This window comes from Salvelinus sp. IW2-2015, linkage group LG13 (genome assembly GCF_002910315.2).
Source record: "Salvelinus sp. IW2-2015 linkage group LG13, ASM291031v2, whole genome shotgun sequence".
In the NCBI taxonomy this organism is placed as follows: domain Eukaryota; kingdom Metazoa; phylum Chordata; class Actinopteri; order Salmoniformes; family Salmonidae; genus Salvelinus; species Salvelinus sp. IW2-2015.
In genome coordinates this window covers 6,385,488-6,405,064 of record NC_036853.1, presented here as the reverse complement: position 1 = coordinate 6,405,064, position 19,577 = coordinate 6,385,488, and the positions used below count along the sequence as shown (strand labels likewise).

General features: G+C 38.7%; 1 protein-coding gene across 1 annotated transcript in view; it reads left to right on the top strand.

Moving 5' to 3' along the window:
- The first annotated feature begins 841 nt into the window (after positions 1-841).
- The window catches only part of zgc:101540 (hsFATP2a_ACSVL_like domain-containing protein), a 26,068-nt gene continuing 7,332 nt past the window's right edge, over positions 842-19,577 (top strand). Inside the window, 10 exon segments of the mRNA XM_070446094.1 lie at positions 842-1,450; positions 5,207-5,289; positions 5,291-5,379; positions 5,861-5,895; positions 6,357-6,515; positions 6,849-6,973; positions 9,374-9,568; positions 9,722-9,812; positions 10,412-10,610; positions 10,912-11,009. Coding sequence (XP_070302195.1) covers positions 973-1,450; positions 5,207-5,289; positions 5,291-5,379; positions 5,861-5,895; positions 6,357-6,515; positions 6,849-6,973; positions 9,374-9,568; positions 9,722-9,812; positions 10,412-10,610; positions 10,912-11,009 — 1,552 coding nt within the window. The 5' untranslated portion in view covers positions 842-972.

Genomic DNA, 19,577 nt, shown 5'->3' with positions numbered 1-19,577 from the left:
TCTACATGCCCTCTACTATCTACTGATCAGGCTACTTATCTACTGAATCAGGCTCTACTAGTTCCTACTATCTACTGAATCACTCACATTTCTCTACTATTATATACTCTACGTATGCTCCTCTACTATCTACTAATCAGGCTCTATTATGTTCCTCTCGATCTACGAATCAGGCTCATTATGGTCTCTACATCTACTGAATCAGGCTCTACTATGTTCCTCTACTATATACTGAATCAGCTCTACTTATGCTCCTCTACTATCTACTGAATCATCTATTATGTTCCTCTACATCTACTGAATCAGCTCTATTATGTTTCCTCTACGATCTACTGAATCAGGCTCTATATGTTCCTCTACCTATCTTACTGAATCCCTATCTCTACTAGTTCTACTTTACTGTCTACAAGCAACATTTGTACACATGGCACAATGAATATTAGCTCACAACTCGAGTGTTCCTTTCACAAGGGTCTTTCATAAGTCTTATCCAATCAGTGCTGAACTACTGGTTGGGTGATGTGCCCGCCCACTAGGCTCGCTCAAAGGTTGTTACAGGGCATTGGTTGCCATATTCTTTCTGTATTGAATGACGTTTGTAAATGTAATTTCYAGCTGCTTGCCAATAACAGACAATTATCACTATATATACTATTAATGATTATCAGCTGTTTATTTTAATTTGAGCCATAGATACAGAATTCTTGATCATATCAGATACTTTTAATCTTTTTTGTTCATGTGAAATATCAGTTAAATGTTCAAAAAACTCAATCTGGCATCCCACAGGGGGAGGAATTAGGGAGAACATGTACACCGCCCACTGCACTAGGGCTGCTTGTTATGCGAATTCGGGATTTCGTATTGAACTTTGCCACCCATTTGTTACTTTATAACGTTCCGTTTTTTGGAGGTAGGTCTACAACCTTTTAATTCTCCGCGGCACAAGCGTCTGTAACCCGCAGCTACAAGATGTACATTTGGCTTACAATCATAGCCGGATTGGCTGTTTTGCCGTTTCTTCTGAAAACGGTATTCGATCCATACTTTGGCCAAGACTGTTCATATATCTTCAAAGCAATCAAACTTGGAATCAGGCTGCAAAAATACAAAAAGAAAAAACCTTTCTATAGCATTTTGGACTGCTTTTTGGACACGGTGAAGAAACAACCGAATAAAACGTTCYTGCATTTTGAGGGGACATCCCATTCTTACATCGAGGTGGATAAGCAGAGCAACAAGGTTGCCAGAGCATTGAAGACTCACGCTAATCTAAAAGAGGGGGACACGGTAGCTCTCTTTATGGGGAACGAACCCTCTTACGCGTGTATTTGGCTGGGCCTGGCCAAACTGGGCTGTGCAACCGCTCTGCTAAACTTCAACATACGGTCAAAATCTCTGCTACACTGTTTCTCATGCTGTGGGGCCAAAGTGATCATCGCGGCGGCAGGTAAGGATTCCACTATATTCATCAGTTTGCATCAGTTTCAATGTGGGACTTTTATTTTGAAGGCGACCCTACTATTCCACTGTTTGCTCACGCTAATGTTGTTCACGACACACACGCGTAGGTAAAGGATAGGGTCGGTTTGTCACTAGTAACCATGGCCACAAAACCATAATTATGGCTAAACTCCACATATTTCTACAATTTCTCTTATTAAAAATATAATTTGAAACCTAACCTTACCACACTGTTAACCTTATGACTAACCTTCAATTAAGACCAAAAAAAAACATATGGCCAATTTTGASTTTAGAGCTGAGGTAACTAGTGAAAACCTTAAGGTTGGGGTGCATGTGTTTCTAGACTACTAGGTCCTAGTCTAGGGGTAGGCCTACAGTTTATATTTAAAAAACCCTAAACAGCAATCATTATACTAGTGTGTTGCATTAGTAAGACTGCCTCTCACTGTAAACTACTTGAAATCAGAAATGTGTTCGCAATAGCAGCTTGTTCACCCACAACCGCTCGCAGTAGCGGTAGCTAATAACCCCATCCACAACCGCCTGACTAAATGAGATAAAGTGAAAATCTGAGGCCTTTAATCACTAATATAGAAAATGCGCTTTAGGCTCGTCAAAGACGCCGTAGCGATTTTTTTTGCAAGGGGTGCAGGATTTTGTCTTTCTTCTGTCTGACTATATATGTTTCTGCTTATAATTTCCGACATTTGTGTAGGCTATTTGTTAGTCAACTTCTCTTCTGTCATTATACAGTATGTTGCCATAGAAGATTAAACAAGCCCTTGCTCACCAGATTAATAGAAGGAAAACTGTGATCTAATTGACATCGGTAACATTTTCTGTCAACTTTCGCGGAGAAAATATGTTTAGGGATTGGGGAAATATAAAACTTTGACAAAACGACCCAACATGTTTCTGATACATTTTCAGTTCGGCTTGGATGTATATTTTATGTGGCTTAAAATACTGCKTTTAAAGATAGCACCTCTACTACAGACAGTATCTGAGCGTTTATAATCTCCAGATGCTGAAATAGATAAGATTTCTCCACTCCTGTTCCCGAGTAAACATTTATTACGTTTGATGTATAATTTTACTGCAAGAAATKTTAAATTCTGCATGAGTTAATATTAAGGCTATGTGAGAGGTTATAAGACSTACAGTCAGTGTCCAGAGTTCAGTTTCCATTTAACCCATCTGAACAGTAGGCTACAGTTCAGTTACAGTTCACTTAAACTTTCCCATCTTGTGACTGTCGAATTTGTATCGTGCCTCACAATCATCACACATACCATAGCCGGTACTGCTATCAACTTCTTTTTACCTGTTAACYAAATCAACTCTCCATTTCTCAGATTTTCTCTGATTGAATTAAACTCCGATATTGTCCTTTTTGCCYCCCACGTATTGAAGTAAACTTTTCTGCCCGTTCTCAAAAGCAATTGGCGTGTAGGCTATTTGCCTGAGTTACAGTTAGGGAGTGGTCGAAATGTACAMATTTTTTTACCCCGAGGAAAATGGGGGAGGGTCATAATTTTTCAATTCCAGTTAKTTGGGAGGGTTTAGTATTTTAACTTTTCGTCCGGGGGAGGATCATGTCATTTGGAATGGTAAATCTAAAAGCTGGCTATAGGTTCGGGGGTGTGTCAAATGTTTTTTTTTAGCTTTTCACTGGGGGCTCCCGAGTGGCGCAGTYTGCTAAATATGTTAACTTGAACCAGTTTGCAGTCAACATTATTCAATTAAGTAATTTAATTGGATTCAATTTGGAAAATATGTACATAGAATTAGCACGGATATAATTGACATTACTATGAAGTGGCAGCCGTGGAGATGGACAGCGCATGGGTGCTGAAAGTAGGCTAATTCTAGAAATCCTAAAGATTTAAAGTCTTAATTTGACTTTTAAGCTACTAACAATAAGAGTTGTTTTGTGTTGGAACCTATTTCCTCCTATTCAAGCAATAAGAGGKAGGAGGCCTATTTGTTTGACAGACAAAATTATATTCTCTATCCATAGATTTTTCAGCCAATTCCTTCAGTCACCATGTACTCCTTTATATATCTCGGTGTCAGTGAGTGAAGGGCTTGGTGTGTTAAGTTAAAACCAGGACTAGAAACAAGCTGTAAAATGGAAAGACGTGACTCCGATATCATTGGTTTGTCTCTATGATAGGGCTGCGCTACAACCTTCTATAGCGGAGGACACAAAAAATGTACTGCGTGGGAAGTAATGTGTGATTCTGTCACTATCAATTAMKGTTAAACATTTCAACTGGCTATTAAACAACATACTAACTCTAAATCAGTCAGGAGCAAGCCAGGTAGCCTAGGAAGAAGGAACGAAAACAGATTATTTGGGTTATATTGTTGATGTTATTAGTATATTATCGTTATTGTTATTATTATTATTGTCATTATCATTGTTATTATTTTTTATTGTTATTACGTTATTATTATKATCATTATTGTTATTATTATCATTATCATTGTTATTATTGTTATCGTTATTATTATAATAATAATAATAATAATAATAAYAATTTTAATAAATACATTGTGAAGCATTTGAGACACGCTACAGTCTGGCAGGAGCGCTCAGGATTTCAACAACAACAGCACTTCAACACCATGCCTTTACATTTCAAATTTAGGCTGTATAATTTTTAATTTTTTTAAATCACTTAAAATGACATAATAATGAATTCACTTTTAGAAACACATGTTTGACCAGTCTTTGGTTTGAGGATCATGCGATGAGCTATGCATGCCTAGGTTTGGCCAGTCTATTAGGAATGTATTCTACTGGGAATGTGTTCTATTGGAATGTTTAATACTGTATTCTATAAGCAATGTATTCTACTAGCAATGTATTCTATTAGGAATGTATTCTACTAGCAATGTATTCTACTAGCAATGTATTCTATTGGAATGTTTAATACTGTATTCTACTAGGAATGTATTCTACTAGCAATGTATTCTACTTGAATGTTTGTAACTGTATTACTTCTATTGATGTAACGTTATCTCTAGGAATGTGTATTTCTACTATGGAATGATTTATTTCTCTTAGGAATGTATTCTACTAGCAATGGTTTCTAGGAATGTTTATACTGTATTCTATCAGCAATGTATACTCTACTAGGAATGTATTCTACTAGGAATGTTTTCTACTAGGAATGTATTCTACTAGATATTCATACTAGGATTAACATAAGCCCCATGTGGCACGGCGCTCAAGGTTGATCTTCTGGGCTACAGCAAGACATAGAATGTTCTGGAATGTAGTGTAGAAACCCCAGGCTCATGTGTAGTATTTCCCAATGGAGGACCTGACAATAATTACTAATAATTTGTAGACTGCAAGTTGACTGGAAGAAGCCCCAAATATATATATTGACTAAAACATTATTTCAAACCTTGCTTACATCTGTATACCATATATATATCCTCTATTATGAAAGGAAATATATTGGAACAGATTTCCAAAATTTAAAATCACTTGAAGCTGATTTGTGGTATTTTTAGTATTTTATGTCCCAAAAAAACTAAAAACATCTCAGAAAACTTGGGGAACCAAATAAAATCACCTGCGGGCCACCAGGTGGGGAACCTGGTCTAAGGAGTTGAGACTAACATCACCTGCCGCCTGTCTCTTTCTCTCTGTGTCTCTTCTACATCTGTGTCCCCTCTTCTGTCTCCCTGTCTCTTTCTCTCCCTTTCCCTTCCTCTACCACAGAGCTGAAAGAGGCAGTGGAGGAGGTTCTCCCTACACTTAAACAGCAGGGTATCTCTGTGTACCTCCTGTCAGAGGAGTGCAGTAGTGGAAGGCATCAACCCCATCTCAGAACATATCACCCAGGCTTCAGACACTCCCCTGTCAGCTGACCTCAGGGCAACATCACCAGCAAAGTGAGCCCTCGCGCTCCTTACATCTACACTCAGGGACCACCTGGTAAGAACCTCAGTCCTCCTACCTACCACCTCAGGAACCACTGGTAAGCACCTCAGTCCTCACTACCACCTCAGGACCACTGTAAGAACCTCAGTCTCCTCTACACCTCAGCAGGGACCACTGGTAAGAAACACCTCAGTCCTCCTCTACACCTCAGGGACCACTGTAAGAACCTCAGTCCTCACTCTACACCTCAGAGGACACTGGTAAGAACCTCAGTCCTCTCTACACCTCAGGAACCACTTGGTAAAGAACCTCAGTCCCTCCACCCTCAGGAACCACTGTAAGAACCTCCAGTTCCTCTACCCTGGCCCGGAACTTCACTCCCTCAGGCGAACCACTGGTAAGACCTCAGCTCCTTCACCCCAGTTTCTACACCTCAAGGAACCACTGAGTAGCACTCAGTCCCTCCTCTACACCTCAGGAACCACTGGTAAGAACCTCAGTCCTCCACTACACCTCAGGGACCACTGGTAAGAACCTCAGTCCTCCTCTACACCTCAGGAACCACTGGTAAGAACTTCAGTCCTCCTCTACACCGCAGGAACCACTGGTAAGAACCTCAGTCCTCCTCTCCACCGCAGTCCTCTTCTACACCTCAAGAACCACTGGTACCATTCCTTCCAGCCCTGGGACTAGGGCTGGAAGGAGCTGGGGATGGTTTCCGGGAAAGTGCTCCTAGTCCCCTAATGGATGAATTTGGATGTAGGCACTTCATGTAAATCTGAAAGAAGGATTTTTTTTGCTTATACCTATTGAATTGTTTCCTGGGGGTAGGATTTGTTATGCATACGTCATTCAATGCACTGTGTCTATTGTCTGACTGTCCTATCTGACTGTAGGTCTACCTATTGTCTATAGATAAACCACTGTCCTATCTGACTGTAGGTCTACCTATTGTCTATAGATAAACCACTGTCCTATCTGACTGTAGGTCTACCTAAAGCGGCTCTGGTGACCCAGGAGAGGGTGTGGACTGCGTCCTTTATCCAAGCCGTCTCAGGAGTGACATCCCAGGATGTGTTCTATATCAACCTGCCTCTCTATCACAGCGCCGGCTTCCTCATCGGACTCACTGGGGCCATCGAGAGGGGTAATGTTATGACTCTTATTTTGAAATGCTAGGAATGAGTTGTCAGATTTGTTTATTTAACGTGTCAATGTGTTTGTATCTGCCCCCTAGTCAAATAAACCATACAGAATTGAGTCATACTCTATAGATATCTGAGCAGAGTGTATTGCATGCTGAACGAAGCCATTAGATACAGTAGTAGTTTAGTAGGACACATAGGCGTTCGACACGTATCGTGTTGCACAGTGAAAAGATGACTTTGGTCTACTTTGAAAACATGTCTAAACAAGATGGTGTAAGTTAATCAGGATGATTAAATACCCAGTCTGTTACATCATCTGTCTCCTATACCAGGCATAACAGTAGTTCTGAGGAGGAAGTTTTCAGCATCTCAGTTCTGGGAGGACTGTAGGAAACATAATGTAACAGTGATGCAGTACATCGGAGAGACCATGAGATACCTCTGCAACACACCCATGGTAAAGGACACCTCGTCTAGGACACCGATCCTTGTGTGGCTCAKTTGGTAGAGTATGACGTATGACGCTTGCAATGCCAGGGTTATGGGTTCGATTTTCCCACGGGGGACCAGTACGRAAATGTTTCCYAACGTTGAGAAAAGGGGGTGAATTTGGGAGCAGCATCATGTTGCAACTGCTTTCTGTACAGGGCCGTAGTTTCTTCACTAAATTAGATTTCTGTTGACCGACCCTTGATTTACACTACCGGTCAAAAGTTTTGGAACCCCTAATCATTCAAGGGTTTTTCTTTATTTTTTACTATTTTCTACATTGTAGAATAATACTGAAGACATCGAAACTATGAAATAACACATATGAAATCATGTAGTAACCAAAAAAAGTGTTAAACAAATCAAAATATATTTGAGATTCTTCAGAGTAGCCACCCTTTGACTTGATGACAGCTTTGCACACTCTTTAAATTCAACCAGCTTCATGAGGTAGTCACCTGGAATCCATTTCAATTAACACGTGTGCCTTGTTAAAAGTTAATTTGTGGAATTTCTTTCCTTAATGCGTTTGAGCCAATCAGTTGTGTTGTGACAAGGTATGCAGAAGATAGCCCTATTTGGTAAAATACAAAGTCCATATTATGGCAAGAACAGCTCAAATAAGCAAAGAGAAACAACAGTCATCATTACTTTAAGACATGAAGATCAGTCAATATGGAACATTTCAAGAACTTTGAAAGTGCAGTCGCAAAAACCATCAAGCGCTATGATGAAACTGGCTCTCATGAGGACCGCCACAGGAAAGGAAGACCCAGAGTTACCTCTGCTGCAGAGGATAAGTTCATTAGAGTTAACTGCACCTCAGATTGCAGCCCAAATAAATGCTTCACAGAGTTCAAGTAACGGACACATCTCAACATCCACTGTTCAGAGGAGACTGCATGTATCAGGCCTTCATGGTCGAATTGCTGCAAAGAATCCACTACTAAAGGACACCAATAATAAGAAGAGACTTGCTTGGGCCAAGAAACATGAGCAATGGACATTAGACCTGTGGAAATTTGTCCTTTGGTCTGGAGTCCAAATTTGAATATGTTGGTTCCAACCGCCATGTCTTTGTGAAACTCAGTGGAGGTGGAYGGATGATCTCCGCATGTGTATTTCCCACCGTAAAGCATGGAGGAGGAGGTGTTATAGTGTGGGGGTGCTTTGCTGGTGACACTGTCTGTGATTTATTTTGAATTCAAGGCACACTTAACCAGCATGGCTACCACAGCATTCTGCAGCGATACGCCATCCCATCTGGTTGGGCTTAGTGGGACTATCATTTGTTTTTCAACAGGACAATGACTCAACACACTTCCAGGCTGTGTAAGGGCTATTTTTACCAAGACGGAGAGTGATGGAGTGCTGCATCAGATAACCTGGCCTCCACAATCACCCGACCTCAACCCAATTGAGATGGTTTGGGATGAGTTGGACAGCAGAGGGAAGGAAAAGCAGCCAACAAGTGCTCAGTATATATGGGAACTCCTTCAAGACTGTTGGAAAAGCATTCCAGGTGAAGCTGGTTGAGAGAATGCCAAGCGTGTACAAAGCTATCATCAAGGCAAAGGGTGGCTATTTGAAGAATCTCAAATATAAAATATATTTAGATTTGTTAAACACTGTTTTGCTTACTATGTGATTCCATATGTGTTATTTCATAGTTTTGATGTATTCACTATTATTCTACAATGTAGAAAATAGTACAAATAAAGAAAAACCCTTTAGTGAGTAGGTGTTCTCAAACCTTTGACCGGTAGTGTACCTGCCAACTGTGAACTGTCTAGCTTTGGACACTCTGTGTTTGTGTGTGTGTGTGTGTGTGTGTTTACAATACGATGTCTATCAAAGTTACTACTGCACTACTGTAGGGCTCCCGCGTGGCACAGCGGTCTAAGGCACTGCATCTCATTAGTTCGATTCCAGGCTGTATCACAACCGGCCGTGATGGAGTCCCATAGGGCGGCGCACAATTAGCCCAGCGTCGTCTGGGTTTGGCCGGAGTAGGCCGTCATTATAAATAAGAATTTGTTCTTAACTGACTTGCCTRGTGAAATATAGGTGAAATAAAAAATAAATAAAATAAGAGTGTCTGCTAAATTCCACGTATTTAGTATATGTAGTAACTCCAGCATAATACTGTACGATGACAGTTTTTATTTTAATGTTACAGCCACCTTATTGCCTTAGGTCTGTTATAAAAASTCAGATGACCTAGCAAAGTTCAATTGAACTGCTTTTAATTGGAGAAAACATATTAGAAACGCTTCACCACCCTGTAATGGATCTTTTCTGACCACTGTGTCTATTGAGTAGAATATCATTTCACAAATCGATCTTCGTCCCCGTTTTCTATTTTCAGAAAGACAACGAGAAGGACCATAAAGTGCGTATTGCCATCGGCAACGGGGTCCGTTCAGACATCTGGAGAGAGTTTCTGAATCGTTTTGGAGACGTMGCTGTCAGGGAACTGTACGCCGCCACCGAGGGCAACATCGGCTTCATCAACTACACCAGCAAGATCGGAGTGGTTGGACGAGTCAACTTTCTCCACAGGGTAGGTAGTGATCTGACCCCAACGCAATTTAATCCAGGATAACTACAYGTGGATCACATATGGATTCAAATCACTACCTGATGAGTAAATGATGTGCCTCCTTAACAGAAAATATATATATATATRTTTTTTGTAATTGTGTTTCACTTTCAGAGACTGTTCCCTTATACTTTGATCAAATTTGACATTGAGAAGGAGGAACCTGTTAGGAACTCAAAGGGTCTGTGTATCCAAGCAATGAAAGGTACCTTTTTTTATTTATTKATGTTGACTTTTACCCCACTGACATAGAATCTGTGAACTGTCTAGGTTTGGACACTCTGTTTTGTAATACGATGTCTATCAAAGTTACTTTAGTTTAAGGCAGACTGTGACCGTGGATTGGGTTCCAAGTCATTGCTTCATATTGTTGACGGTACAAAGTTGAGAAAAGGGGGGTGAATTTGGGAGCAGCATTATGTTGCAACTGCTTTCTGTACAGGGCCGTAGTTTCTTCACTAAATTAGATTTTCTAGTTGACCAACACTCTATTTACCCACCAACTGTGAACTGTCTAGCTTTGGACACTCTGTGACATGGATTGGGTCCTGCTTTATATTGTTGACAGAACAACATTGGGTAAAGTATGACCCAATGTCGTCTTTCCAAATTAAGAACCTGGAGCCGTGTGTATCACACGTCTCAATAGGACTACTTTATGGTCAGTTCTTAAATAACAATGCATACGTTTACATTTACGGGGGGGGGTGTCCCAGATCAGTGCTCCTTAGTCGCTTGATAAATAGTTCTTAAAATAAATATTGGGAGCATCAGCATCATTATCCCCATCTTCCTTTTTTTAAGGTGAGGCTGGACTTTTGGTTGGAAAGATAACCAAGATATCTCCCTTTGTTGGTTATGCTGGTAATGACCAGCAGACAGAGAAGAAGAGACTGAGAGACGTCTTACAGACAGGTGACCTGTACTTCAACACTGGAGACCTGTTGAGGATCGATGAACAAAACTTTGTTCAGTTTCAGGATCGGGTTGGTGACACTTTCAGGTAGGCGGTACGGTTGACAAAAGTCCCAGGTTTTCCAGAAATGACAGTTGGAAAATCAGAAGGAAATAATCAGGAAATCAGGAAATCTGGGAATTTTGGTAAAGGTATCAGAATTTTCCAACCCTACAACAGTATGTCACTGGGGTTCGAATTACACATCTCTTGGGGCTGTCAAACATCTCTTGGGGTTGACCAACATCTCTTGGGGTTGACCAACATCTCTTGGGGTTGACCAACATCTCTTGGGGCTGTCAAACATCTCTTGGGGTTGACCAACATGGAAATGTTTTTGTTATTTCAGGTGGAAAGGCGAGAATGTTGCTACAACTGAAGTGGCAGATATCCTCACAATGGTGGACTGCATCGTGGAGGCTAATGTATATGGCGTGAAAGTTGAAGGTAAATATGAATCTATATGGTCAGATGGAGGTTGTTAACAGCTACTAAGTTAAAGGTTATTACTTACAACATGTATTATGGGGTATTACAGAGCACTGCTTATTAATAGGTTATTACAACATGTATTATGGGTTATTACAACATGTATTATGGGTTATTACTTACAACATGTATTATAGGTTAATACTTACAACATGTATTATAGGTTATTACAACATGTATTATGGGGTATTACTTACAACATTTATAGGTTATTACTTACAAAATATACTATAGGTTATTACTTACAACATACTATAGGTTATTACTTACAACATATACTATAGGTTATTACTTACAACATACTATAGGTTATTACTTACAACATACTATAGGTTATTACTTACAACATGTATTATAGGTTATTACTTACATGATAGGTTATTACTTACATGATAGGTTATTACTTACATGATAGGTTATTATTTACAATCTGTATTATAGGTTATTACTTACAACATATTGGGTATTACTTACATTATAGGTTATTACTTACAACGTGTATTATGGGTTATGACTTACAACATGTATTATAGGTTATTACATACAACATATATAGGTTATTACTTACTATGTATAATGGGTTATTACTTACATTATGGGTTATTACTCACTATGTATTATAGGTTATTACTTACAATATGTATTATGGGTTATTACATACAACATATATAGGTTATTACTTGCAACATGTATTATTACTTACAACATGTACTATGGGTTATTACTTACATGTATTATGGGTTATTACTTACAAAATGTATTATAGGTTATTACTTACAACATGTATTATTACTTACAACATGTACTATGGGTTATTACTTACAACATGTATTATAGGTTATTACTTACAACATGTATTATGGGTTATTACTTACAAAATGTATTATAGGTTATTACTTACAACATGTATTATTACTTACGAAGGATGTTTGCTCGATTGGAACACAGTTTGAGCAGAAATATAATGCATCTGATCACCCTAAGCAGCATCCGAAGACTTGTGGGTCATTTCTTATGTCTCCGCAGAAAAGACATTACGCCATCTCATATTTACATACTGTCTAAATATTTATCAAAAACATTCATACATTACAAAATATCTGACGAATGTTCGCTCGTCCTTTGAGAACAGGATAATGAAGGCGTTGACGTTTTCTGACACGTTATTGTAAGTTTTAACATGCAGTCTATATATCAACCGCCCGAAGTTAACCATTATAATATTGCTAAGTATGTCCGCCCACCGCTTCTTCTTGTCTTCCAGGAGGATGACTTATCACCTGTGGAGAGAGGACGACTACAAGACATAATTAATAACCCGAAGCTTTTTATGCAAAGCACGAATTCTTTGAACGAATGTCAGTAAGACCTAGATGACATACCAATACAGATACAGGCTTATGCCGTTATGCCTTGGAACATTTCCTTCAGTAACCCACTGAATTAACTTTACCATCAATGCAAATGCTAATCATTTATTTTATTCCCCTCCCCCACCACATCCAGCTCCCCACCCCCATCTCCCCTCCCCCCCGCCCACGCCCCCACCCCCCCCTGGCCCCCCCCGCGCCGCACCCCTCTCACCTTTTCATCCCCCTCCCCCCCCCTCTTTCCGCCCTCCAATTCGTTGACAAGTTATAAGGCTAAGCCAATGCTATGAACAAATAAAAACTTTGTTTAACAGATTTCCGTCCCACAAAATAATCATTCAAGGGCGTTTATGTCAGGAGGGCAGGTAGCCTTTATTTAGAGCGTGAACAGTCAACGAAGGTGCAAGTTTCGAATCCGCCGAGCTGATCCTGAACAGGCAAGTTAAACCACTGTCCTAGACCGTCAAAGAAAATAAGAAATTTTCCTTCTTAGCCTAATAAAATAAAATATCCCTTGGTTGGAGTGGGGGTCTGCGCATAGAATTGGTACGGTTTAATCCTTCCTGTTGTTCACTGTCTTGTTTGTAACTGTGGGATTGCTGAGGTGACCTTGACTTTAAGTCAACAGCCACATGCTAACCATAGGATAAATCCCATTGCAACAATCGATCCCAGAAAACCCTTGTAATATTTTGCAGTGTAGTCAATTCCCAAACTTCAACAATGTCCCCAGTTGTCATAGTCTTCCCCGAGAGGTAAAGTATCCTACCCCCATAATCAGAGAAAATACTCGTGTATTAACTTAGCAATCATTTTTGCTTTGACAGTATGACATACGATCCATAAATTAACATTGGTGATATAATCAAGCGTGGCTACCCCGTCGTATTTGGCATGAAGCACATTGCCATGGCTTTCAGTCCAGGTCACTTGGGTCATTGTACAGGCTCACAGAAAAACTCTCTCTCGTCCTGGTTTTAAAATCTTAACGGGCATTCCTTTCTGCGTAAGTAAGTTCATTACAAATACACATGCAAACAAAACAAAACATTCATATATTGTATAAAAACACATGATTATAAACAAATACACTAATAACTACATTCATATCAAATCACAAAAAACATTAACAATGAATAATTACCAATAACAATTAATAGCAATACTATCAAAATAATATAAAATAACCTAAGTAATCAAATAAACAATCATTGTTAGTCATCATTTATTTACAATTTGTCTTTTATTGTACCTGCAGTGACGAGAATGGATGGTAAACGGATTGGTCGTTAAAAATGATACTGAGGCCTAGTGAATATGTTTTTTTAAGGCCCATGATGGAAAAAGGCCTGACAGATTTCCCAGTCTTTCTTATCTTCAAGACATGTGACAATTCTACCGCATCAACATTTGTATTGATTGTTAAGGACAGAATGAACATGAGACCACCTTTCTATTAATTCCCCCGTCGTCATGGAGAAAACTTTTGCCCAATCCAAATTCATGATCAATAGAAAACGTCCCTAGACATTTTCGATTTTCATATAATAAGGAAATGCTATCAATAATAAGTCGACCACCGTGACGTTCTTTAGGCTTAGGCTATATTATAAATACTTGTGTTTGTGTGTTTGTGTTGTGGCTGGGTGTGTATGTAGTGCCTTTGCGTTGGTTTTATGTGTGTTGTGTGTGTGTCTGGTGTGCATGTGTGCACGTGAGCTACTGTGTGTCTGTTGTGCCGTGGTGTGTTTGTGTTGTGTCTGTGTCCAAGGGAATGAGAACACTGAGATGGGCCCTACTTATTTTTCAGAGTCAGAGTAACACTGGGATAAGACATAATTTTCAAGACGTAGATGATGTTAGCGCTGAACTAAAGATTAGCCAATACTGCAATATGTCTAAAACATTAAAGGAAGTTAGTCTTGTGACGATGGTCAGTCATAGTTGGCTTTCTTTTTTATGTCCTTACAGACAAGCTTATAAATTACACTTGTCGATGAAGGCCCTATGCATGTCTGTAAGGTGTTGTACTGAGTTGAATCATGAGAAGCGTGAAACTGGGCAGGAAATCACGCGGCGATAAACTCCAGTCCCCCGCGTAGGGCGAGCTGGCTAATTTCTAAGCATTGAAGTTATCTCTATATGTGCTTTAAATCCAAATGGTTTCCCGTACCCAGCCAGGTCCTGAACTGCCAGCAGGAGAGGGGGGGGGTTGAGGACCTATTGTTTTTGCTCACGTTGTGCAAAGGCAGAAGCGAGTCTTACCAGCCACTCACATATCTAAACCACCAGCAATTCAATAAAGAAGAGATAGGGGGGAAGTCAGGTATTAAACCTTGCTGCGGTTTTACCTGAGCGCAAAATTAACCACGAATCTGTTCCGCCTCTAAGTTCCGTTGCTTCTCTCTGTTCTACTTAATAATTGAAACTTCATGTAGACGGAATAAAAAAAAACATATCACTATACATTTAAGTATTATATATACGCTGATAAGAATCTAATTCTACTAAGGAATTCTCACCGCACATTTAATTGTGATAGACCGATCCTATTATCAACACGTTCTTGTGGATTTTAGTCGCGTTTTTGAAGTTTCATAAGTAGCTATAGTGTATCTTAGGGAAGAGGCCTTTGCAGCCTCACTTCATAACCCAATAACATACCGCCTTGCAAGAGCTATATTAAAACAGGCTAATGTCGAATGTTCTGCTCGAGCTGCGACATTCTGCTGTAAGGAGATCCACGCGGCAAGTAAAAGTACCATATTTTGTGCGACAATTATTGCGGTTTTTGTTAGCACTTTTCCACGTCCGTCGTAGATACGTCTCGAATAGCTTATAGAAATACACAGGACTATTGTTGGCGGAAGAAAGAGAAGGGTTTGAAATAAATAATAAACAAAGGCGTTTAAATGATGCTTGCATTAACATCCCTCAACTACAATTTTGTTGAATAAACTGGTAGAAGCGTCGCATAGTTGCTGCCCTGTCGACTGTAAGTGAAGCAACGCCACACTTGAACGGAGAGAGGACTTGACCTCTGCCTTTATGTTTGTTGTCTAATGTTAGTCTAAAACCACAATATTCCTTTATATGACATGAGCTGCGATGACACGTCCGTCACCAGCATGGATTGTTCGCAAGGCTGAGGATCTCTATAAAACTCTCAGTGTTTCTAGATTTTGTATTAGCCTCGTCACAGAAAAAAAATATGTAACATTACAAACAACAAAAAAAGACGGGAGACGTTTTTTTAAAGAAATACTGGATTTTTATTAATAATACGTGTTGAGAATAAATGTTAATTACTGTTGTAGGCCTATGACTAAAGTTCTCACAGAAATTACTATATCATAAACATATTATTTAGAGTCAATATATTCATGTTACTGTAATATTATAATCGAAACTCAACCATGTCCAAAAATCAAATGTAACTTGTATACAACTGAACGAGATTGGAATTGTAAGCATATTCAACATTTTAGATTGTAGAAAACGGACCAGTATAGGAGACAGAGGATGTAGAGTGTATTGTAGGAAAAATACACCGATTAAGGAACAGGAGGCGGAATTGTAGGATGTAATTGTTAGGACAGAAATGACCATTACAAGGCGTGGGACCAGAGGGGTGGTAGATTTAATATTATATAATATCGCTAAACCTGATCTGTGCAGACGTACCTGACCTTTGTTCATGCAACAATGGCCACTTTAAAATAGAAACTGGAATTTTGACGTCTGAAATTATTTCCTAAACACAAAAAACCACCCGTAATGTACTACCTCATAAAGAATAGGACTAAAATATAAATATGGAAAGCAAAACAAAACCCCCACAGGGATGAAGAATGCACCACATTAACAAAAGGCTTTGTCATCAGGAACCACTAATATCTCACAATTTTACATATACTAATCAATGAATAAACCCTGTACAAATAATACAGAAAAACGATATAGTATGAATAATTAATCCCAACAAATATAGGTTTATTTTTGTGATTGAAACAAGGCCTGAAAGACTTCGCGGTTTAAGTTGACGTTCACTGTCACCATGATACCACGATGAGACGTTGAGACGGTGGAGCGAGAAAGGATAATAGGTTGGACAGGAGAAGGTGAAAGAGAGAGGAAAGAAGGAGGAGAGAGTAAGACAGAGGAGTTGAAGCAGGAGGAGAAGGAGAGAAGGAAGGCGAAGGACATAGGAGAGGAGAGGGAGAAGGACATAGAGAAGGAGAGAGAAGTAGAGAGGAGAAGAAGATGAAGACCTTGATGAATGATTATTGCCTCAGTGCGAGTAATTCAAGACAGAGTGCCATGAAAGTTGTGACACTAGACTGGCTCCTAGAATTAACTTCGCGGTCAAGAATCGCCATGAAACTGTATCCACCAAAGTTCAGGAGGAACGGAGGAATGTGTTAATGATTTGCACTAGGAACGAAGCGGCATTGTAAGGGATCCCTATAATTTTTTTTTTTTATTTGCGTCGCGGAGATAAATGCCTTGAGGCTCTAATTTAAGAATCGCATAACAACATGTATTGCAGGAATTAGGGGTGTTTTGTATAGAGTCCTTCATTAGGGTATTTAAATTGATGCCTGTCTTTATAGAGTCAGAATAATTACATAGGTAACTGCCCAAAATAAAGGAAACACTTGAGAGAAGATCAGGGGTTCTATGGACGCGTTCTGTTGTTGTGCGGAGGTTTTGCATTTCCCTTGCCATGGTTCCAAAGAGCTCTCTCCACTAAACCCCGAGAGGAAGGGTGGTTTTTTATTACTGGCCCCCCAAGTCTAGCATTATTTTCCAATGTATATCTGGGTGACTGTATTTTATTTTTTGTTACTATTTAAAAAGACCTGATAAAACACCAGGAAATCCATACTTGAGATGTGAATTTAATCTTGAAAAAATATTAGTTGACCCAAAATATCCCACGCAAATAATTGATGCGAATACACTTGCGGAGGAAATTTGCAGTCGGCGTATTATTAATATGTTCCACCACCCCAGAATCATACCGCTCAAGGAAAAATTCGTCACGACGCTGAATCTAGTTGGTGCATCCCTGCAATAGAGGGGCCAAGAGGATACCGCCTAATAAAAATACAACCGTGTCGTGGAGTTGATCACTTGCAACCTTTTGGATGAAATCCTTGTCTCTCCTGATCGGACTAGTCTGCTTCCCAGGGGTGACAAATTCCCCATCCACATTGGGATGAAACGAATAAGTCACTGAATGGTTTGTCTCATTGAAAATGAAAACGATGTAAACCATTTTATACCAATTGCTGTCTCATCACAACATCTTCAACCAACTGAACCCAAATTTTGGAGAGATTCAGGATCAGGAGTGCGGCATTGTACAGGCGTTTCACACAATTATAACAAAACACCAAATTATGGAATTTCTCAGTGGAACGACTTTCGCATCCTTCCCAAAATAGGGAAATCCAGACACGATTACTCTTACTATGTTTTTTTCATCTTCTATTTAATTGGGTTGAAAACCTTACATTATGGGGAGGGGTTATTTACTCACTATGTTATTATAGAGGTATTACTTACAATATTTTGTATTATGGGGGTTTAGTTACATTACAACCATTAATATAGAGGGTTAATACTTTTGCTGCAAACATTGTTTTGTATTATTTACTTTACACATTGGTACTATGGGGTATACGTACATGTATATGGGTGAATTACTTACAAAATTATGTATAATAGGGTATACTATACAACATTGTATTTATGAACTTGATACAACAATATTTTTGTTTTGGTACTTTATTGGGTATAAACTTACAACAATGTATATTAATTAGGGGGTTCTATTACTTACAACATGTTATATTTATCTATGGGTCGGACGGGGTTTTATTACTTAACAAAATGGTTATTAAGGTATTACTTTACACATGTATTTAATTACTACACCATTTTTGTTTACTACAGCGTTTATTACTTACATGTTTATTATTGGAGGGGTTAAATTACCCAAAATGTATTATGCGTTATTACTTCATGTTTTTGAGTTTACTACATGTATATAGGTTTATTACTCTTACATGTACTATAGGTTATTACTTACATGATGATGGGGTTAATAGTAACATGTTGTATTATGGGGTATTACTTACCAACAATATAGGTTATTACTTACATGTATTATGGTTTATTACTTACATGTACTACAGGTTATTACTTACATGTATTATGGGGTTATTACTTACATGTACTTAGTTATTACTTACATGTATTATGGGTATTACTACCATGTACTATTAGGTTATTACTTACATGTATTATATCGTTATAACTCTTACATGTATTATGGGTATTACGTAACAACATATATAGGTTATTACTTACATGTATTGATAGGGTTATTACTTACATGTATAATGTGGTTATTACGGTTACAACATATATAGGTTATTACTTACATGTATTATAGGTTATTACTTACATGTACTATAGTTATTACTTACGAAACATATATTAGTTTATTTACTTACATGTATTTATGCGGTTATTCTGTTTACAACAGGGTATTATAGGTTATTACTTACAAATGTATTATGGGGTTATTATAAGAATGGTTCCTGGGCAAACAATATAGGGCTTACACGTCGTTCTAAATTATATCGTTTAGTTTTATAGGGTAGGTATTCATTTAACACAGTATGGATTTGGCTCTAGATAAGTTAGCTATCGCTGTAGGAGACTATAAAAGAAAGACAATCGACTACTCATCCTACACGTACAACAGACTGCTCATCTGTACACTCATCAATAGACTTGACTCATTGTACATGTACGCAATTACTACACGTACAATAGACTACACCATTACAATAGGGACTACACATACAATATACGTCACATACAATAGCTACACATACAACTATACTACACATTACAAATTAGATACACGTACAATTACGTACACAGTACAATAGACTTTACACGTAAATTAGACTACACCAAAATCCGTACAATAATACTACACATACAATATACTACACATCCGTACACATACAAGAATAGACTTACACGTACAATATACATACACATACAATATTACTACACGTACAATAGACTACACATCCGTACAATAGACTACACGATCCATACAATAGACTACACA